Below are 24,994 nucleotides of genomic sequence, written 5' to 3'. Positions count from 1 at the left end.
AAATGGTCCTCCCTATGTTTATATTTCTGGCTGACTAATGAGTTTATGGTCACCGAATATGCTTTCTGAGGTAAATGTGATGTTACATGAATTGTTTACAAGCTGTTATATTATTATTATAGGCTGAAACACTGATTGAATGATTACATGAGACAGGATACGGATTGTAAAGTTGTACGACTCTTTTTTTAACTTACCTTCGGATGTTTAGTCATGTTTATTTTGCGCTGAAACTGGTATTAATGTGGAGGAGATGATCACGTCTGTTGAACTGAAGCTCTACAGCGATCTGTCACTCCACATTAAACAGTGTGGCATTTATTGTTTGAATACTGCTATACAATGGACATAAATTGAAATCTGAGACTTTATTTCATATTAAAAGTACCAATGCACAATGCTTATTGTGATTTATTGGATGGGAGGTGCCCTTCAATGTTGCGTCCACTAACTGAAAACAGGCTAGACTAATCGATTCTTGGGATTTAAGAATCGATATAGTTTCGTAAAAATGAGCATCAATTAAAATCGAGATATCAATATTTTTTACCCAGCCCTAGTAATTAATGACAGAATTTTCATTTTTTTGGGTGAACTGTCCCTTTAAGAAAACTGTCACTGAGTTGTTATATTCAACTATCAATGAATATAACAGAATAGAAGCAATTCAGTCAGTCATACAGGAGCTGAACTGTCTGTGGATAAAGCATTATCATTCACATATGGAACAACAATAGTCCAGTCATACATCATTCTACAATTGCTAAACTGACTCCATCACAATGAATCAAACTGTCTGAGACAAACTTCCTACATGCCCAGACATCATTTTCATTATAATTTCCATAATATCCCCAGTCATAAATAGAATATGGATGCATTCAACAAAATAAAACACTTTTTAACAGTACATAAGCTATAGCATTTATTTTGAGCATTATAAGTAGTTTCTGGACACTTTTTCAGCTGGTCAAGATAACAGACCAGCTGACCACCCAGTTAAACCCACTAAACACCTGCTTAGAGACAAGATACACTTAAACTCAGGATCAGGAACCGACACAAGCAGGATTTGAACTAACACCCACACAAGCACATGCTGTACACACTGGGCCACGTCTCCAACTAAAGCAGATTTTAAAAATTAGTCCCAACAGATTTTTAGCTTCTACATATTTGCTTATATAATATGGAAAGCTTTCAAGCCAGTGCTGATAAAAGCTTTTGACTATATCTATCTGGTTTTTCAGGACACACTTAAATAACACTTTTCCACTATGAAGTCAAGGAGCTCATTTCAGATTCAGAAGGCAGATATGCATTACCTCGGATCTGGAAATCAAAGGTTGGAGTGTATTTCTGGACTAGTGTGAAGTCTTTGAACAAGAAAAGTCCATTTTGATTTTAGGGCTAAAATGACAGACCATATGTGCTGTTTTGAGACGTGAAGGTACTGCTGAATTATGAAAGTAAGAATTTTACTAAGTGAGAGAAAGACTGGGAATTAGAAACGAGTGCATCACACACAACTTATGTCATTTGCAGGCAGCAATGGCACATTGTGGTCTAGAACATTTAAATATTCAAGGATATTCAACTGAACATCATTTGACCAGCGATGAGCCTAAATATAGTAGCTGTGAATCCTTTTACAAATTCAGTGGCTCCCCCAACATGATGCCCTAATGCCGAGAAGATATTTTGTGCATATTCTGTACAAAGCAACAGGCCTTCTTTGAGCTGTCAATTATTCTAACATGTTAATATTAGTGCAATACAAATAATAATTAAAAGTAAACATCTAACAGACACATACTGTAGCACTTTACTGAAAACAACCTTACTAACCACATAGCAACACCCTGGAAACATTTACAGCAACTCAGGACTGATGGCAAAGTTTACCTAGGGAAGCATAATAAATAGAAATACAACCCGAATTCCAGAAATTTTGAATAAAATGAAAACTAAAAGAATTTAAAATAACTTGAGCCAATATTTTATTCACAATAGAACATAGATAACATAACAAATGTTTAAACTGAGAAATATTACAATTTTATGCACAAAATGAGCTCATTTCAAATTTGACGCCTTCTACGGGTCTCAAAATAGTTAGGACGGGGGCATGTTTACCATGGTGTACAATCTCCTCTTCTTTTCAAAACACTTTGAAGACATCTGGGCATCGAGGTTATGAGTTTCTGGAGTTTTGGTGTTGGAATTTGGTCCCATTCTTTCCTGATATAGGTTTCCAGTTCCTGAAGAGTTCGTGGTCGTCTTTGAAATATTTTCCGTTTAATGATGCGCCAAATGTTCTCTACAGGTTAAATATCTGGACTGCAGGCAAACCAATTCAGCACCCGGACTCTTCTACTACGAAGCCATGCTGTTGTAATAGCTGCAGTATGTGGTTTTGCATTGTACTGCTGAAATACACAAGGCCTTCCCTGAAATAGACGTCGTCTGGAGGGGAGCATGTGTTGCTCTAAAACCTTTATATACCTTTCATACCTTATGCACACCCATACCATCAGAGATGCTGGCTTTTGAACTGAACGCTGATAACATGCTTGAAGGTCTCCCTCCTCTTTAACCCAGGGGACACGGCGTCTGTGATTTCCAACAAGAATGTGAAATTTTGACTCGTCTGACCATAGAACACTTTTCCACTTTGAAACAGTCCGTTTTAAACGAGCCTTGGCCCACAGGACACGACGGCACTTCTGGACCATGTTCACATATGGCTTCCTTTTTGCAATATAGAGCTTTAGTTGGCATCTGCAGATGGCACGGCAGATTGTGTTTACTGACAGTGGTTTCTGGAAGTTTTCCTGGGCCCATTCTGTCAATGACAGAATCATGCTGATGAGTGATGCAGTGTCATCTGAGGGCCAGAAGGCCACTGACATCCAACAAAGTTCTTCGGCCTTGTCCCTTACGAACAGAGATTTCTCCAGTTCTCTGAATATTTTGATGATGTTATGCACTGTAGATGATGAGATTTGCAAAACCTTTGCAATATGATGTTGAGGAACGTTGTTTTTAAAGTATTCCACAATCTTTTTACGCACTCTTTGACAAATTGGAGAGCCTCTGCCCATCTTTACTTCTGAGAGACTCTGCCTCTTATAGCTAATCATGTTACAGACCTAATGTCAATTAACTTAATTAGTTGCTAAATGTTCTCCCAGCTGAATCTTTTCAAAATTTCTTGCTTTTTCAGTCCTTTGTTGCCCCCGTGCCAACTTTTTTGAGACCTGTGGCAGGCATTAAATTTGAAATGAGTGGATAAAAGTGTAAAACATTTAATAGTTGAATAAAAGTTTAAACGTTTGTTATTTTCTCTATGTTCTATTGTGAATACAATATTGGCTCATGTGGTTTGAAAATCTTTTGGTTTTCATTTTATTCAAATTAAAAAAATGTCTCAACATTTCTTGAATTTGGGTTGTAAATATATAAACAGAAAAATAGATAGACAGATAGACAGACAGATAGACAGGCAGACAGACAGACAGAGAGAGACAGACATAGATAGATAGACAGACAGACAAACAGACAAATCAACAGATACAGTCAAGTTGTTTCAGATCAATCTTAGTTTCTCTTGTTTTTAGCATTCAATGCTAACAGCTAACATATCTGTTTAGTTCATGGAACAAAAATTCTGACAGCAAACAATTTAGATTTTTTTTCTAATATTAAGGGCCAATTTTACTAAACAGGGCAAACTGGCACGAGAGCACAGTTCCAAAAGAGTGTCGATGGGCGTGGAAATTCCTGTTGGTGATTTACTAACAACGCGCAAATTAAAGAACACACACGCAACATCTCATTTACATATCGACCAATGCAACATACCAAGCGCAGCGCAAATTACAGTAGTCGCAAATAAAGAATAAAAAAATAAAGAAGCCATAGTAGGTTGAAAAGAACCGAAGACCAAAAAATGCTAGAATACGCAAGAAGTTTTGGTCACACTTTAGAATAGGTAACACTTGTTAACTATTAACTACGACTTTTCCCTCAATAAATTCTTAATTTGCTGCTTATTAATAGTTAGTTGTTAAGTTTAGGTATTAGGTAGGATTAGGGATGTAGAATAAGGTCATGTAGAATAAGGCACTAATATGTGCTTAATTAGCACTAATACATGGCTAATATTCTAGTCATATGCATGCTAATAAGCAACTAATAGATGTAACCGTAAAATAAAGTGTTTTGATAGACCTGGTATTGCGTGAATCCTAGTTGAGGCTTCCAAGTCGTCTTCTATTTCCTGAAGCAAATTAAAAATAACATGGCTTGGCAAACAATATTTTTGTGTTCTTCTTACATTCCAAATAAATTAGTGTGGAAAAAAATCCTCTCCCTTCTACCACGCACTCTCTCATCTCTGCAGTGCCTCCTCCTAGAAACAAATTAGAGCCATTTCAAGCGCCAAATAGTTTAAGACGTGCTTTTTTGGGTGCTAAATAATGGCGCAAATACCAGTAATGTGACGAGCACAAACATTAGTAAAGCGCGTTGCGTGATTCATTTGAATACTCTCCTCCCATAAATTTTACGTCTGAAAGAGAAACTCCCAGAAATGCATATTCAATAAGGTCAGGCGCTAAAATAACGGTTCACGCCTTTTCAGTGCTAATTCTTCACTGCGCGTCTTTAGTAAAACCTGACAGTACTATTTTAACACCAAAAGACGGTTTGCGCTGGTGCAAGCTGTTAGTTAAACTGGCCCTAAATCACCCCCATTACTAAATTCATCCCATATGTATTTATCCATCTGTGTCATTACAGATTTGTGTGGATCATCTCAGATGGCCTCTATGAAGTGAGTTCAGTGTTCTGACAGCACACTTCTACAGTAGATGTCCAGGGAAACATAATGTGCTGACGGAGCCTATTCAAATACGCAAATGCCTGCATCTGTATGCTGACAAAGGGCTAAACATGACACAGAGGAAATTACACGGAAGCTTTGCTGATATTCATATGCATCATGAATATTTATATCTTAATAATCAGATGGAAATACTGTAAGTTTTCTCCTTCAGTATTTGGAGTGGGATCTCTTTCTTTTGGAGAACAAATCTTGTGATTTAATCAAATCTTATCAATTTACAACATTCTGAAAAGATTATGCAAACATTACATATTTAATGGCAAGATTTAAATACGTAAATACAAAATTTAAGTTTTTTGGGTGTTAATCTTAAGGTTATCTATAAACAGAGTGCTCCAAAACAGTGATAAAATTTGTTTCTGTCAAAATAAAAACATTAAAAAGTGCAGTATGAATTGCTGACAGCTAGCGGTTTAAAAGGGTAACGTTACTGCAGTCCGAATTCAAAAGATTTCTTTCAAGTGTAGAAATTAGGAAAGAAGTATTGTAATTTCCCTACTGAAGTGTTAAGTAAAAATAATATACCTATGAAATATTCATTTTCATTTATTTTACATTGCAAATGTTTTACAATATATGGCTACTACTATCATAAGTGCCTTAGTTATGAACATGGGCTGGAGCTCTCAATTTTGAACTCTTAAAGTGAATTAGATAGAATAATTTAACTTTAAAATGTAATTTTTTTTGCCATTTCTTCATATGCATTTTTTTCTTTTTAAATATCGCAATAAATATCGTATCGTGGACTTCATAAAGCAATATTATCGTATCGTGAGATTTTGATATTGTTACATCCCTACCAGATAATATGCCCAATAACGCCTACTTAATAAGACAACTTTAAGTAGGTGTTATTGCTAAAAGGAAAACATACAAACAAATAAATAAATAAAAAAAGAAACCTGTGTTTAAGAAACCTGTCTGAAAACAGTAATTTTTCTTTTCTTTGGGTGCTGCTAGTGGAAAAGAAATTATACACTTCACCTCAAAGAGCTTTTATATTACAAAATATATCGAAGAAAAAATGGCATAATCAGCCTGAGGTGGGCGCTGATCTGTCTCGGCTAATGCATCTGTTCAGATGACTACCTGAAGAGCCCTGATTAAATACATCCTTGGGGTAAATCTGATTATAACAGGGAATAGAAACTGGCTTAGTTTCTCTCTCTCTCTCTCCGCTCAATCTCATGCGATTATGGCTGATGTGATTATGAGGAATGATGAGAGAAAATTGCGTCCAGCTTTACCTGTTTTCATTTCTCTGCTTGATTACCTCCTTATATCAGCTTCACCTTCCCATGTGAAACAATCTTTCAGGTGCGACTGTTTCGGGCACTTGCAGAGGCTCCACGGTCCTGTTTCAATTCCCTGTCAAAACAAATCAACCGCAAGGATACAAAAGGCACCTCTGCTCTGGCTTTACTTCATAGTTATGAGCCACAGCAGCTCATTCTTAGCCTCTCTCGCTGTCTCCATTCATCTCCTCAGGAATCCTCTGCATTAAAGTCGTCAGCGGCATCTCTTTGGATCACTTGGATTGCGAGTGCCATTCCCACCTGCTAAACAAAGCCCTGATAACTGATACTCCAGACAGACGCAGACAAGCCTCATATAAACAACAGTGTACAGAAACCATATTCACCAAGAAGACTGATCTGTGATGCAGCAAAATAAACCCAAACCAAATGCTCTTTCCCAAATCTATATTCACCATTAACAGAAAAAATGCACTATAGTTAATTCGCTAGAGAAAAGGAGTGTGTCTAGGTGGCAACAGCTTCTAATACATTAACATAATATTTATTTCTATATTTATAATGACAGTCAATTACTTGTTTACATTATATTTTTACATTACATTATATATTTACATTATATTATAATTGAACAATTATTTTTTAATAATTATATATATATATAATAATATAATAACTTTATATATATAATTCCTGAATAACTGAATTTTGAAAAGTTATTACTAATTGCTGAATTTTTAATGACAAAATGCAGTGTGATTTTTTTTTTACATCGAAATATTCACTGTGAAAATACACAAACATTTTAAACTGCACCACTAAAATGCAACAATTTAATGCAATTTAGTGTATTTTTGGGAATTATATATCAGAGATTTTTGTCATTAATATACATCTATAGAGCAGCCTGACAGTAAAATTGAGTTGAGTTTGGGACAGGACTAAAGTATAACATCCTTGCAAATAAAACTGTTAGTAGCTAATTTGAATGAACAACAGACCAAACATCAAAAGATAAAAAAGCACTGCCCCACCAAACAGCAGAGAGATCTGAGAAGTCAAAGAAGGTGACACAGGTAAACTAATGTGAGAATCGAGCGTTGAAATGTATTTCCAGTCAGCACAAATGACTCTGTGCAGGTTGAAGCTGGATGAAGGCTGACACCGAAGCCCTACCCTTGTGTAGCATCTGTGGAAGCACTTGAGGCGATGAGTGCCGGGCTGAAGGCCTGAAATTTGCCTGTAATGGCCTGCAGCCTCTCTGACACTCGTGACAGGGGGGTCGTGTTCCCTCTAATCTGCGGTCAGTCCAACCTTGAAGCCTGGTGCTGCTCTGTGCGCTGAATCGCTAATGTCTGAGTGGAGGTAAACAGCTCTCAGGGTGAGTAGAGGTGAAGGCATATGTGAGATACGGGTGCACTGGAGTGAATGAGCCTATAGGGGACAACCCAGGGGATTTAGTAGCAAACAGGAGGCACTGCGCTTTTGAACACGATGCAGGAAAAGGCCCTTCAAGCATGGCTATACATTGAAACGCTGCTTCTGAGTGATTAAACCTGTGATTCATCACATCGTAGGTGAACTGTAATGGATTGAATGCCATCAAATGCCCTTAGAAACCAAGGAAAATAAGGTCAACCTTCACTTGGAGGAGGAAACTTACAAGTGACTAAAAAACTCCTAATGAAGTAGCAACCAAAAGCATTATAACTTGGCACTAAGAGAAGCACTGGGTATCCAAACTGATTTCCATATTCATTTAAATTCTGACTCATAAAGTGTTGATATCAATTGATATCAACTCAGTTTTATCTAAAAATTTATTCAAAAGCTGATCAAATGTCTATATATTTAGATTGTTCAGCAGAAATCAACACCACGATGGGATCCTAACCAGTGCCATTATAGAAAAAAAAACAGAAACTAAAATTAAAACCATAATAAGAAATTAATTAATTAATAATTTGTTACTGGAAATAAAAAAACATTTAAAAAAATAATAATAATTTTTTTTTTTTTTTTTAAATCTTTCAAATTTTCCTAAACATTTTGAGCTAATGGTCAAAAATAAAAACATTTCTCATTTTAATGTAGTTTAACTTGACATACTAAAATAACTAAAACTTAAATAAAAATGAAAACTATTAAAAATGTCAAAAACAAAATTACTAAACAACAAAATTACTAAAACTTGAACTAAAAAAAGATAAAAATGCAAAATGTAAAAACAAAAGCTATAATAGTATCTCAATGATACTAAAATAAAGTTGACCTTTGAAAAAACAAAACAAAAAAAAAACAAATTTTATAAATGAATTAAATAGTAAATTAATAAGATCTTTTTCAAAGTTATTAATAATTATTATTAGTGTTACTATTTACAATAATAACACTAATCAAATAAAAAAAACTATGCCATTTATTATTAATATTATATTAGAAAACAACTTAAGAACATTTTTATTATTATTATTATTAATGATTAATGATTTATTGTGATTAATGGTCAACTGTTATTTTGAGGTGCAATTCAACTGGATCAAATGGAATTGATTAATCTGAAAATCAATACATTTACTCAGCCCAACCAGCAGGTCACAAATTGGTGATCAACAAATCAGAGTTAAATCCCCTTTCTGTTGGCTTTCACATCCATCATGGCAGTCTTGTATAACTGATCTTCTCATGTTCATGTGCTGACCTGTGAGAGAAGCGCTTGAAGGGTAGCAGTAAACAGAGAGCGCTTTAGGAATATTTGTGCGTCAGAGAATCAGTTCAACCCAGGGCTTTAAAACAGAGGGTCAGACGTGGCAGCGAGCTACTAACTGTGCTAACACTGTCATGCTTTTGTCATGCTGTTAGTGCGACACTGCAAAAAAACATATATATATATATATATATATAAAAATCTATATTTTTGTCTTAGTCTACAGTGAGGAAAAACAAACAAGATCACAAGAAGACCAATTACATAGAAAGACTTTCAAAATAAGATTTTTAAAGATTTTAAAGATCATGTGTTAAAACATAAGTAGGTCCTTATGTACTGTAATTGTATAATAAACGTCGAGTTGATGAGTATCAATCTACGCCGCCATACTGTGTGAAAGCTGATAAACCACAAACTAGAATGCAAGAAAAAACCCTCAGATTCTTCAAAACCTATTTCATTTCACCTTTTATTCACCTCTCGTGCAAAACAAGAATGTATAGTCTCCATCTCATATACATTCAAAAAGGCGTAAATAATTCCAAACCTCAATGCCTTCATTTTGATTTATGCCTCGGTTGACCAGATCGAGCACCAGTGTCTATTGGCTGTATCACAGCGTCCCATCACTAACTGAGTGCACTGCCTGGCTGCCACGGAGGATGAGGAGACTCATACATCAGGGTGACGTCGGGAGAGAGAAGGAGCCCCTGTTGGACTGAAAGGCCATTTAAGACTTTCATTCTGTCACCCAGCACAGGCATAAACCGCTTCGGCTCTGACAAGCTCAATGCTGAGAGTTTGCATTGAAGAGCGCTTGCTTAGACTCCGAGGTCGCTCGTTCTTGATATTTAGGATGTCACATCATCATAACAGGACGCTTTATTGCCCTGATTTCCCGTGTATGTATGAAGTGAAGCAGTGACGACAGCTCCAAACGCTCTCAGTGTCTCTACCGTGAGTCATCTGTAAACAGCACGGATGTTATGTAATCGACTTTTGCCGGAAGCTGGAATCTCTGCAAACTGGGGGAGATCTCAAAGTGGGCAAACAAGGTTGTTGTTTTTTTTTTTTTCCACAGAAAATCCAACAAACTCCAGAGAAGCAGTGGGAGGGTTTCCGATAAACCGGTTTAGTGTAGCTACAGAAGCAGGGATTTCAACTGACTCTATACTGACTGATTTCTAGGCTTCTATATTCTTTTCAAAATAGCTGTAAAATCTTTCTGGAGTTTCCTTTAAGAATTATTACAAACCCTGACAACATGGAATTTGATTTACACGAAAGGAATTACATTGACATTCAGTTGATGATTATTCAACACAGAACCGAATGCATATGAGGAAGACTAGAAGTGTCACTTTAATGTAACAAAGAAATAAGTCACCCATTTAATAATTCAAACACAAAGGTAAATAAATAGGCATATTTAAAACTGCCTGACTTATCATTTTGAAATGTAGTAAATAAAATATAAATTAATCTTTTAATTACACAAAATAATTTATTAATAGACTTAAATTAATAATAAATTTAAATTACATATAGCCTAACAACTCTATTAATTTGTGAAAAAGTGATTTATTTATTTATTCACATTTTTGTTTGAATTGTTTCATTACTTTAATTCAATTTAAAATGTATTTTGATGTAACAAAATATTTTTTTTATTAAAACTGACAAACTAATAGACATTTATATAATAATAATAATAATAATAGTAGTAATCTTTATTTGCTATAGTGCCTTTAAATGTTAGTATACAAATGTTCATAAACAAATAAAACACCAAATACACCATATAAAAATTATAAAATAAGCAAAAGAGGAAACATGCATTCAAAACAATTAAAAATATGAATCATATCAAATTAATATAAAAACTTAAGTAAAAGCTACCTAAAGAAATGTGTTTTAATGCAAGATTTAAATGGTTTATTCAATATTTTAAAGATTTTCTTTACATTTACATACATATTTACTTACATATTATATATATTTCAAACACTTTTATTTGTGTTTTATTTGTTAATTTAACAAACATTTAAATTCATGCTTTAAAATGTGGTTAAATGTAAAATAAAAAAAACGGAATATTTATGAAAAATGACAAACAAATTTACATAATTCATGCTTTATTTATTGGTAAAATTCGAAATCATTTATTAATTTATTATTTTATTTTTAATATTAACAAAATGTTAAAATCAAACAGCTTTACATGTCTATTAATTTGTGAGAAAGATTATTTTCTTACATTTTTGTTTGATTTATGAAAATTATCAATTTCTATGTTTTATTTATAGAATTTACAACTGCTTAATTCACATCTTAAAATGTGGTTAAATAAAAATGTCTATTAATCTCTGGTGATTTTATTATTTATTTTCATTTTTGTTTGAATTATTCAATTGATTAATTCCTACGTGATTTTAAATAGCACTCCTTATTAAACCCAACTCAAAAGTATAGTCATAAACTGCCTAACTCAGTAAATCTGGATTGTCAAACGTCATTTATCAAACAACTGCATTGCAAGTTGCTTCATAAAAAACAATTCTACAAAATACTGTTAGTAAATAGGTTAATGGTACATTTCCAATATGTTTTATTTTCTACAAGAAACAGAAGCAGAGAGTGCTACACGGGTGTCTTTATAAAGCCACTGGTGCTCAGTGGATGTGGTGGAGGTAAAAAAAATAATTATATAGACGAAATACTTCCAAAGCAATCACGTGGTAAGATAAAAAGCCTTTAATGTTTAAATTATTACAAAATAGTTCAAAGTAGATCTACGCGTTTCGGCAAAAACAGCCTTCTTCAGGACAAACATCAATTGCTCAAACAGTTATTCTTATTTCTTAAACTGGTGTTAATTAATGAATCTTTCTCACAAATTAATAGACATGTAAAGCTGTTTGAACTGGGTCACCATACTTGGCCGTATGTCACGTCACTTTCACTTTCTTAGTATAAAAAAAATTAAAAACAAGGGGAAATACATACATATATATATATATATAAAAAAAGAAAGAAAAAAAATAAATATTTTTTTTTACCATTTTTGTAATTTGCACTATTGATGATGTATAATTTTATACCTACACCTATACCTGGAAAACCTATACCTGGCTTTTTGGGATGGTACTCAAATGGATCAGGTCATACTTAGAAGGGAGAGGTTATTATTTGAGTATAGGAGCGCATAAGTCTAAGTGGACGTTCATGACATGCGGAGTCCCACAAGGCTCAATTCTTGCACCGCTCTTGTTTAGCTTGTATATGCTACCACTAAGTCAAATAATGAGAAAGAACCAAATTGCCTATCACAGCTATGCTGATGATACCCAAATTTACCTAGCCTTATCTCCAAATGACTATAGCCCCATTGACTCCCTCGGCCAATGCATTGATGAAATTAACAGTTGGATGTGCCAGAACTTTATTCAGTTAAACAAAGAGAAAACTGAAGTTATTGCATTTGGAAACAAAGATGAAGTTCTCAAGGTGAATGCTAGTCTCGCGTAGCCAGACCTTCAGACTGACGGCTGAAGGTCTGGAATAGATGGCCGCGTTCATTGGCCAAGGTCCGCCCATGAGGCCGTTTGACCGACATGTCAAACAACCAATCATAGTTTGTTTACTTTTAGCGTCACGTTTCAGGGATGTGGAAATGTCACCACAATAACAGTAAAACAATAATGATGTGTGTGAAACTCTCGGATGTATTTTAAAGTTTCAATGCAGCAAACTTTAAATATTTCACATACTTTTGAAAATCCAGCGTTTAGTTGACTCTGATAAGCATTCGTCATCACATTTGTAAACACGACGGCTTTCTTCTTTCGTGAGAGGGTTTGGCGCCACGTCATCTTTGTTTCCCGGCAGACCAAAAATAAACACGCGTCTCCCGGAAATCCGGTTTAATTCAACCAGTCAGATGACGACTTCGACATTCCTGAAGTGTTTCCAGAAAAGTGTGCCATATGCATCAGACGTTTAGCTAACGGTCCGTGGGCGTGATGTCTGAGGCTGAGACTAGGTGAATGCATACCTTGACTCTAGGGGTCAAACAACTAAAAATCAAGTCAAAAATCTTGGGGTGATTCTGGAGACCTTAGTTTTAGTAGGCATGTCAAAGCAGTAACTAAATCAGCATACTATCATCTCAAAAACATTGCAAGAATTAGGATTGATTTTAAAATACTTTTACTCGTTTATAAATCACTCAATGGCCTAGGACCTAAATACACTGCAGATATGCTCACTGAATATTAACCTAACAGACCACTCAGATTATTAGGACCGAGTCAGTTAGAAATATTTCACTTACTTTTATGTAAAGCACTTTGAATTACCACTGTGTATGAAAAGTACTATATAAATAAACTTGCCTTGCCTACACTTATTTATTTATTTCCCCTCGTATTGTATTTATTTTTATAAAAAAAAATTTCTCTCCCTCATTTTTTTTGTACTAAGAAGCTAGTCTTAACCACACCTACATATTAACCAGCTGTTTTTGATGATTCATTAATTAACACCAGTTTAAAAATACCTGTGATTGATGTGTGTCCTGAAGAAGGCTGTTTTTGCTGAAACGCGTAGTTATTTGACTGGTCAACTCCCTCAAACATCAAAGGACATCATCCAGTAATGATACTACAATTGCTACAATTGCTCTTCCAGCATTACAAGCGCGAACAAGACTGTCAATCAAACAGCTGGAGTCTATGAGCACATCAAAGCCCATCTGAGGAAACAAGTGGCAGACACAGAGGCTTTTGATGCTCCGTCATCCATTTTTTAGTACAGCACATTAAATAAACCCAGGAACGAACAAAATAATCAATATGACATACCAACACAAGATCTCTCACATACTGTTATAGATGTTCCTCATGAGCTGGATTGGGTTTTAAAAGGGACCTATTATGCAAAAATCACTTTTATAAGATATTTGAACACAGTTTTGTGGCTGCAGTGTGTGAAAACAACCAGCCTATGTTAAAAAATCTAAAGTCTAAAAAAAAAGTGTTGTGTTTTGGGATGCACTAATGAACACAGGAGTCGCCATAATCTCCCTCTATCTGAGCCAAGGACACTGTGGTTAAATTTCATATTCAGGAAATATCCAGGAAAAAAATCGGTAACGTACCATACGTTTAGGAATCGATACCAACGCTTTGTGCGCAAACGTCAGCTCCAGACAAAGTATCACGCGTTTGTTTTCCAAATTGCCCTTCTGAAAGAGCTTCTTGACACTCTGTAAGGCTACTTGTCCTGGTGTCCTGGCCAAATTCCCTCCACTGGCCCTTGTCTATCATGGCCTCCTAATAATCCCCATATACTTGATTGGCTCTATCACTCTCTCTCCTCTCCACCTGTAGCTGGTGTGTGGTGAGTGCACTGGTGCCGTTGTCCTGTGGCTGCCGTCGCATCATCCAAGTGGATGCTGCACACTGGTGGTGGTCGAGGAGAGACCCCCCCCCCCCCCCCCCCCTCATGATTGTAAAGCGCTTTGGGTGTATAGCAATACACAATAAAAGCACTATATAAAATGCCTCATTCATTCATACTTGCTACAGCTATCCTTGTCTCTGCCTGTTTTCACTGATGCTGCCTTCAAGTGCTGCCAGAATGATGTTAAATAGGAATGTGGTAGTTAAAAGTTGCATATGAAAGCAATGTGAGTCGATCTTTTGAAGTTGTCGAGCTCATAATCAGAAGTGGGACTTATAAAGTTTGTGATAGCATGAGACCAGTAATGTTTTTATTTTATCTCGCCGTGCTCCCAGTCTGTGTAATTCAAAAACGAAAATTAATTATGCACAGTATAATCAGATGACTGACTTTGAAACAAGGTATGTTTTCTGCAAAGATAACAGGCTTGTACTAATAGTGAAATGTTTATTTGTAAAGACTAGCACTGCTAATACCAGAGTTTGAGCTCTTGAAGCTCCGCTCTCTTCTCTGGGAGCAACAGCTCATTTGCATTTAAAGCAACATACACAAAATCAGCGCGTTTGGGCTCAAAAAGTGGCAATTTTAACAAGCTTTAAAAGTTTATCTGTGAGGTACTTTGAGCTCAAACTTCACATATCTGATCTGGGGACATCAGAGACTTATTTTACATCTTGTAAAAAGGGGCATAATAGGTCCCCTTTAATTCAATTAAAAATGTTAATAATACAAATATTGATATATAATTTTGATCTAAACCAAGGGTGTCAAACTCAGTTCCTGGAGGGCCGGAGCCCTGCAGAGTTTAGATGCAACCCTAATTAAACACACCCAGTTTGACACCCCTGATCTAAACTATATTACATTATAGTTGTAATATAGTATCTAATATGTAGTTAAATATTTATGTAACTTAAAAAATAATAGTGAATAAATAACTTAATACACCAAATAAGTAAAACATTAAACAAATGTCTATTATTTTGTCTATTTTAATAAAAATGTATTTTATTGTTATTTAATTTATTTTTTAAACCTGAATTTTAAAAAAAAACTGTTTTAAATGTGGATTAACTTTCAAAATGAACAAATAAAACATGGATTAAATAGTTTGAAATCTCTTAGTTAAACACACATTTAACTACATGTAAATAAATAAATGACATTTTCACAAATTAATATATTTGTGATGAATCTATTTAAATGGACCATATTCTTCTTAGTCCATTCATGCAATTATTTTTTTTTTATAAAATGTAAAAGTGTATTACTGTGAATAAATTCAATAAATAGATAAATATTCTAAGTAATGTGTATTTTTTTAAATATAATAATTTTTCATGTACATAATTTATTTGATTAAATTTATGATAATACATTTTAAATAAGAACAGGCCATTTGATTTAACTACAGGCCATATGTTGTTTATAGCCTAGCCTGTTCACCCACACTGACTCCAGTCTTCTTTACTACAAAAAGCCATACAAATACTTCCTTTTATCTGTGAACACCTCAACAATCTGCAGCTCAGGCTTATTATCGCATCAAAACACTGTTTTCAAGAAATCAAATCAATGATCTGGAGCCATGTAGCCTAAAGAGTGCTACTGTTTTGTGTGGTTTGGTTTATTAAGCGAAGAGCAACCTCAAACAAAAGCTTTTGTGAAAGTCTAAGCAGATCGGCAATCTACCATTTCAGTCTCGGATGAAAATATTGATCGTTTGACATTCTTTCACCACACTCATCTTTAAATCCTCCTTTGACGTTCACAAGAAACGTCCACTTACTCGTGAGCGTAGAATCAGTCTTAATGAGGCCAGCTGTTGGTTTAAAGATGATTTCAAACTATTCAGACAGTAAAAATGGAGGCAATGATTCAGGAATGGATGAGTCAGACGTCCTGCTTGTTCATATTATGAAGCTTTGAAGAGGCAGGGAAAAATCGGAGGCTCACGGTTGGATCAAGCACACCTCACCGCTTCAGTCGCTGGTCTGGTGCAAATATGTGTTTACAGTTGTCTGCGCAATGAACTGTGTGTGCAAGCACATGAAACTGTGCCTTCAGGTGTAACAGTGATCCCAATATCATCTCCAGTTCACCAATTAAAATTTGACTTTAATAAAAATAAGATCAATATGCAGCTTGAAATTGTCCATTTCCCTCTCATTGCTGATTATACAACAGGTTTGTCTCTGCGTCCTGGAGATGTCAATTTTCAGTCTCAAGTGTCTCTCAGTGGGATCTACAGCCCTGTATTTTGTCCACCTGACAGTACGGCGGTGAACACCTGCAGCATGCATAATGACTCTCTGCACTGCTATATAACTCTCCCCTGAAGAACAGACACTCTGAAAGTGTCAACACTTTTTAGGCACTACAATCAAAACGTTCACTTTATATGAGTTGTGATGATTTGTTTAAAGATTCATTCAAGCAAAAACTGAATACATAATGCCAAACCATTTTTCAAAGTGAGACATTCATACATAGTTTATCAGGAGGAGTCTCGCAACAATCCTACAACTAACTAAAAGAAAAGGATCAAACAGCACAAGTGAAGAAGCTTACATCTGTTGATATGCACAGCATTACATCTAGAAATAAGCAAAGAAAGAAAGAAATGTTTCATACTTTTAATTTTTGAAGTGTAATGATAATGTAGCTATTATTGTGACAAAAATAAAACTATATTAGAGTTGTAACGGCATATGTATTATTCGTACTGAAAAATTTGGAGTCTTTCGATTCAGTATGCATCTGTACCGAACAAATAGTCTCATCTTTCAAATTATGTCCTTTTTTTTCAGGAAATTTAAACAATAAATACCATTTTGGCGCTCTTTGATGTGGCGTGACAGATCGCTGTATAAACACCTTAGCGGAGCGCGATCATCCCTTCCTCTTTACTACTAGTTTTAACGCAAAATAAACATTCATGTAATCAATCGATCAGTGTTTCAACTGCAAACATAATTTCAAGTAGCATTTCATTTACCTCTGACAAGTCATCAGCTTTTATAATTTAGAAGTTAATTGAAAAAGTGTATTATGTGCAATTTACATGTTTGCATACAATTTTTAAGTTGAGTGTTGATTATTATATTTAAAAATAAATAGTAATTAAATTTAAGTTTAGGCTCTGTTGTTAATTATAACCTCATAGTAATGTAAAAGGGCTCCCTGTAGTTTAGAGCAGAAGCTGAGGCAGATTTTAATCTTTAGGAAAATTTGAATTATAATTGAATTTATTTAAAGAAAGAGCAATTTGTTCAGCAAACCACTGTTTAATAATAATAAAAAAAAAATAGAACAATTACCCATTTCAATGTGTTCTGTATACTCAATGTTGGATCATGGATGCTTATAAAAATTTCAATATCAGTATGATACTGATCAAAAAATACATATATAATTATATAGAATATACATATAATATACATATGTGACCCTGGACAACAAAACCAGTCATAAGGGTCAATTTCTTGAAATACATCTGAAAGCTGAATAAAGAAGCTTTCCTTTGGTGTACGGTTTGTTAGGATCGGACGATATTTGGCCAAGATAAAACTATTAGAAAATCTGGAATCTGAGGGTGCAAAGAAATCAAAATATTGAGAAAATAACCTTTAAATTAAGTTCTTAGCCATGCATATTACCAATCAAAAATTAAGTTTTTATATATTTATGGTAGGATATTTACTAAATATCTTGACAGAACATGATCTTTACTTAATGATTTTTGGCATAAACAGAAAATCGATCATTTTGACCCATACAATGTATTGTTGGCTATTGCTACAAATATACCAATGCTAATTATGACTAATTTTGTGGTCCAGGGTCATATATAACGTAGTAATCTACAATAAAAAAAAAAGCTAAATATTGTTTATTTAGAATGGGAATAATATTGGAATAATTACATTTTAGTAATAATAATGCTAATCTTTAATGTTATACAATAACAATAAAAAAACACATATATATATATATATATATATATACACACACACACACACACACACACACACACAAAAAGACAAACACACAAAATGGGCTCTATAAACTCAATGTTGGATGTTTAAATATAAAAATATAATTATCAGTATGATATTGGTCCTAAAAAGGCTATTTTAGTAGTAATCTTCATCATACTGTGCTTAAACCACATGCAATTCTTGCATGAATAACACAGAATGCGGTTTAAGAAAAGGTCAGTGCAAACAGAGTCAAAGTCGAAAGCTGAAATTTAAGCTTTGCGATACAACAGTTGACCTACAATCCATAGAGTTCATTGCATTGGAAAACAAAGTCATGATGCATGTGAAAGAGCCTTAGAAACATGTACAGGAAATAGATCATCTTCTCACCAGCTCTAAAACCATCAAAATAACTCGTGTCCTCTGTTACAGTCACACAAATGTCTGTTCGTCTTCCGTCAATGCACCTCACAAACAGCTAACTGTCTAAAATGATTATATATCAGTGGTTGATGGCTGACAGATACTAATAGGGTTTTGCTAAGCAGTAGGCGCGTGCTACCAGAGGGACGCAACAATTGCATTTGGCTGAATGTAGAAGATACGAGGAACGAATATGAAAGTCTAATTGTACAATACAGGGCTCCGACTGCCCTGCGGAAGGACAGGCCCTTTCGTGATGAATTCTGTCGTCCGCTCATCAAAGTGACGGACATGATCCGACAGTGCCATAGCCTCAAGTGAGACCAAAGCATGATTTTGCACTGTCACTGTTTGGTTGGTGGAAATAACAGCTGATGCAGAAGAGAAACAGTGAAAAACGAGAGAATCGGAGCGTGGAGAGGGGGCTCGTTGCCTATTGTCATATGTCATGTGAAATTACAAGTGAAGTGGTGTTGTGAGAAATGAAACCGGCAGTCCCTTGAGCTCAAATAAAAGGGTTTTCAATTTTACTGGTACTTAAAATGGATATGTATTCTGATTTATCCAAAAGGGCATTAATTAGAGAGGGAAAAGTGAGTAAAAACTATTTACAAACCAGCATGTAGTAGCTGCTACTGTATAAAAATAGCATTTGAAATATGCTACACTGCTGTCACATGACTTCATGATGCAAGTGAGTGTCTTCCAGTTCCAGTTTTAGAAATAAATGTGGTTATTTAGCATTTTTAATTCAATGTTATTTAAAAATGTCTTAACTTTTGGCAGTCCAATCAATTAATAACCTCAAAGAAAAACTGAAAGAAAAAAATACATATATTTAACTATATATATATATATATATATATATATATATATATATATATATATATATATATATATATATATATATATATATATATATATATATATCCATACAATTCACAAGGGCTGCCCTCGACTAATTTTTCTGGTTGACTAGTAGTCGTTCATTTGAAGCATTAGTCAACTAATCGCACGTTTATTAATAAACCATTTAAATCATTATAATGAGCCTTTAATTGCCTACATTGCCTAATAAACTCAAGCCTCAAGCACACGCATAAAGCTTGCCACAGCGCACCATCAGAAGTAAAGATTATAAATTTGTCAAGGGAAAAACAGTAAAGAGACCGGATTAACATTTTAATAATTTGATGAACTAGTGCTTTCTTTGTTTTCGGTTTAAGGGATGAAGTCGGCGACACTGACTCGTCATCTCCGCAGTATGTGTGTTTCATACGGATTACATAATCTGAGAATTTGTTTTCCATTTGAATTGGTTCATTTGAAAGCAGACATTTCACTCTCTATAGATATATTTTTAATGTCTGTAAGGCAAAGATATACACAGAGTTTCACGCTCAAGTTCACAGAAATGGAGACGGCAGAAAGGCCATCCTGTTTGCTTTCATTATTTTACAAAAGCGCATTTTGTTGTTATTGTGAGTACATGCAAATAAACGTAGAGTCTTTACAGATTCGAAAGATGTATTACTCTTATTTGTATGAGCAAAAATGACGGAGTATTTTATGAGTAAGTGACCGCTCCAGCGCCTCCATCTGTCCTGCAGTGAGCTACTGTTTAGCTTCACACTCTGCACAGACACTATAGCGCACATTTCTCTAGGTTAACATTAGATTGAGCAGCCATGTAAAGTTGCTAATACTTACATATTTCAGATGATAAGCCATATTTGAGGTTGATGAATAATAGGCGAGCGTTTGGATGTCCTGCATTACCACATAGACCGGCCGTTAATGATCTGTCTGTCATGAACTGCATGACTTCGTCTGTGAATACATTGTGTATGTGTATACACACACATACACAAATACACACATGTACATATATTTTAACATGTATATATTATATATATATATATATATATATATATATATATATATATATATATATATATAGTATATACACATACATATACACACACACATATATATATATATATATATATATATATATATAAAATATATACATGTTAAAATATATGTACATGTGTGTATTTGTGTATGTGTGTGTATACACATACAGACACAAAGTTTGTTTTCTATAGCAATAGTTTTCAGCATCTTTAAAAAAACTGTCTGATTTATCTGCACTTTCCCAAGAGAAATTTACTATGCAAATTGTCTAACAGCTTAAGCACAATCTAAAATCTAAATTAAAAAACACAAAAGCTGATATAATTTCACACAGACAAGCACGCATTCCATGAATAGTAAATGGTAAAGACTGTTCCATAAACCCAGTTATGAAATTACCAAGTGTGTGTGTGTGTGTGTGTATGTGTGGCAACTAGTGACAGTGCAGACACTTGTGAAATGAGCCCTGTCAGTGCAGTGCACTCCAGCTGAGAGTGAAGTTACACATCACATATCGAACGGTCTGTAGTTACACCTTGTGTGATGACGATGACCAGCAGCATTTGATTCTGAATGTGAACACAAACCCTCCAAGCTACACAAGCCTAAACTGTTGCATCACTGCATCCTAAAATCAGGCACTGGCACATCCGGTTCAATGGCAAGACATTGCGTAGAGTGAAGAGCTCGAAAACTAACTGTGAAGAACAATTTTCTGCACCGAAATGGAAGAGAACTGTGATCTATACCAGTTGGAAAGCACCATATAGTGTAATAATGCTCCGACAGCACCCATCTCTCTCTTCTTCCCTGTGGGACTGTTAAACTATTAAAAACATGCCAGATAGAGTTTGATTATAAAGCAGCACGATCACATTCAGTTACCTAGGTCATGTTCTAACTCTCCTCCTCTGCTTTAACATTCACGAGACAAATGAACAGCTTAACATCGCTTTGTCTTGTCTTGTCTCTTTCAATCCAGCCTCCGAAACATCTCATAGCAAGCTGTTCAGTTACACTAATGACTCTCAGTATGGGAGAAATAGCTCCAGAAATACACGCTCATGACTGCGCTGCACAGGCATAAATCAAAGGCATCATTTCATCCAGCCGGTTGGTGATTGTGATGTGTTTGTGCACCACTATTGAGGGGGAGGGGGAAACATCAGCAGGCAAGCCTGGAGAGGAAATGGTGGTTGCCTTGGAAACCCTAGGCTGAGGAAGAGAGGGAGCGCGAGAGACAGAGGAAAGGAAAGGAAGAACAAGTGAACAGACGAGGAGAGTATACATCCAGAGTTGTCCCAAGCATCGCTGTCACCAGTTGTTTTTGTTTTGAGGGAATAAAGACTAGTTTAATAGATCTGTCTATACAGAATGTTAAAGTCTATATATACATATTTTATCACACACACACACACACATTACATTATTGAAATCAAGAGATGTACATATTAATATTATTTAACAGAGGCTATGAGCTGGCAGTTGTATTTTTACAACAATATTAATAAATACTGTCACAAATGTTTTGACAATGTTAGTTATTGTATTAACTAATGTTAGCTAATAAATGTTACCATGTGGCTCAAAATAAACAAAAAATCTTAACTATTAGGTTCAAACTGTGAACCAAAATAGCAAAGCATTTACTGTCAACTTTTCCACCCTTATGAAAATGTCCATGGTTTTATTATATCATGGTAGCAACCATGCTTTTTTGGCGTACTGATTACCATTCATATAACCACAGTTTCACTACAAATACAGTACAATGGTTAAAATATGGTTAGTGTTAGAAAACCATGGTTAATTTGTTGTTACCATGGTTTAACTATAGTAATCATGGTTTTCTGGTTTTATTTGTAGTAAAACCACAGTTCATTTGGTCACACTTTATTTTAAGGTCCATTCTCGCTATTACAAACCATTAACTACGCCTTTTGCCTCAATAAACTACTAATTTGCTGCTTATTAATCATTCATATTTGTAAAGGCAGTGTCAAGGTTCATCAAAATATGTTTCTTATACAATTCCTTCTTAAATTAAACTGAAAACAAAACAAATATTGTAACCGATAGAAGGTTTTACTGTCCTAAAACAAGCCATAATAACTAACATCAAGCAGGTGGCTAGTCAGGCAGCTAGCTAACATTAGCGACCACTACCTAGCTAGCCTCTGCTAGCCGGCAAAATTGCACCACAACCTTGTATGTCACAATTCCTTTAAACTGTCAAGCATTTGGGACTGACAGCATCAATCTAGTCCAAATATGTGGACTACTGAGAGACTTATAAGAAATAATCTAGGCTAAATACAAGTTATGATTGCACTTTTTATCAGCACTGTAAGCACTGTACATTATCTCCACAGAGGTCTCAGTGCATTACTGTCAACACATTTATGTTTGTTTTTACAAACTGAGGTACAAGTCAAATTTGTTGCATATGATTTCGAAACACTGCTAACATTCCTGTCATTTACCTCTAACTAGAAGCTGACAATTTTTCCTATTATATCTGACGGAGTAAAACCCCATTCATAGAGCTTTAAACCAAAATAAGCCATATCTGTTCTTTCTATCTGGTTGCATCATACATTGAGATAGTACCCAGACATATCAGGGAGGGTTTGTCTCCATGTTTCTCCCATAACCCCCACACAACAATAACAACTTCCACAATATTACAGGTTGGTTCGTTTTAGCTGTAACTACCTTCCCTCACAGATCTGCTGGCAGGTTTGGAGAGTCCGTCCTCACTCTCTTTCCAAAATGACAAACAAAAGTTCCATTAATACATGTAAGTTGTTGCATAAAACTTAGTGTTACTACATCACACCTGGTAAGGACAATGTGGAACCGGTTCCTCATTTTGTAGGTTCCACTTGAAGTTCCTCATCAGGATTTTGTACACCATACTTATGGATATGAAAAAGACCAATGCTAAGAAACCCAAACTATATGAATGTATATGTAGAGGTTACTCACACGGCACAGTCCGGAGGTAGAGGTTGTCACGTATTATTTGTTGAAGCTCGTGGTCCACTGAACCCTTCTGGAACCGTAGGTTGAGATAATGCCGGAGATCTTTATCCACAACACCTCCTGAAAAAGGTAAATTAAAAAAAAAAAAAAAGTAAGTTAACTGGTAAATGCAGAACCTGAGACACCCACACATTTTTTTAATGAAGTTAAAGTGTGTAGCTCCCCCTCATTATATTTTCTTCTCAGTTGCTGACAGGGTGTACAGCCTTGTAGAGTATGGTTAGGTAGCATATAATAAATAACACAATAAATAACAATAAAAATTCATTTGGCCATTAATTGTAATAATCCAATGAGATTTTTGTTTGCAGAATCTGAGTCTGACAACAGCCAGTGCTCCACACAGAGATCTGATCTGATCATCATCCAGTCTGTCTGGAATGACATGAAGAAACAGAACAAACTGAGACAGACTAAATCCAGAAGAACTGTGGCAACGTCTCCAAGATGCTTCAAGAAACCTCCCTGCAAAGCTACAGTACTGCTAAAAGTTTTAAGCACTTATGTAAAAATGCTGTAAAATGAGGATGCTGTCAAAAACTAATGTCATAAATAGATTTTCTTTATCAATTAACTTCTATTAACTAAATTAAATCAACATTTGGTGTGGCCATCCTTTGCGTTTAAAGCAGATTTTGCCCTCGGTGCACTTGGACATAGTTTTTCAGGTAGCTTTGCAGGTAGGTTTCTTGAAGCATCTTGGAGACGTTGCCACAGTTCTTCTGGATTTAGTCTGCCTCAGTTTGTTCTGTTTTTTCATGTCATTCCAGACAGACTGGATGATGATCAGATCAGGTCTCTGTGTGGAGCACTGGTTGTTGTCAGCCTCCTTGTGCAAACAAAAATCTCACTGGATGGCAAAATGAATGTTTGGAAATGTAAACTGATACAGGGTTTCTGCAGGATTTTTAAGCTCAAATTTAAGACCTGCTCAAATAAAATTAATACCATATGAGCAGGGTAGGGCAATGTCTATAGTACCATATTAAACTGTAAAACGACTGTCAAAAGCATAATTTACAGATACAAGTTTTCACAAAAACAAAAAGTTTTATAAAATGATAAACTTAACATTTTAGCCTTTAAACCATTTTTAAGAAATGGTTTAAAATCAAAAGTATTAATTATATTGATTTTAACAATTACGAATTAGGGGTGTGAGAAATTGACAAAAAATTATATCTTGATATTTTCTGGGGTATTATCGATAACAATAATTAGATGATATTTTGCTGAGTGTGTTATTCTGCTGGTATCTTAAAGATTACCATGGACAGCTGACTCC

The 24,994-nt window shown here is 34.9% G+C and overlaps 1 protein-coding gene across 1 annotated transcript in view; it reads right to left on the bottom strand.

Moving 5' to 3' along the window:
- The window catches only part of LOC306868033 (membrane-associated guanylate kinase, WW and PDZ domain-containing protein 2-like), a gene marked incomplete at its 5' end in the record, with an annotated part of 105,228 nt that overhangs the window by 58,387 nt on the left and 21,847 nt on the right, over nucleotides 1-24,994 (bottom strand). The window contains one exon of the mRNA XM_079414014.1: nucleotides 23,653-23,769. Coding sequence (XP_079270140.1) covers nucleotides 23,653-23,769 — 117 coding nt within the window. The remainder of the gene's footprint in view (nucleotides 1-23,652; nucleotides 23,770-24,994) is intronic.

The sequence above is a fragment of the Barbus barbus genome, assembly GCF_936440315.1.
Source record: "Barbus barbus genome assembly, chromosome: 50".
NCBI lineage: Eukaryota > Metazoa > Chordata > Actinopteri > Cypriniformes > Cyprinidae > Barbus > Barbus barbus.
Note: the sequence above shows the minus strand (reverse complement) of the source record. Positions and strands in the feature narration are given on the sequence as shown.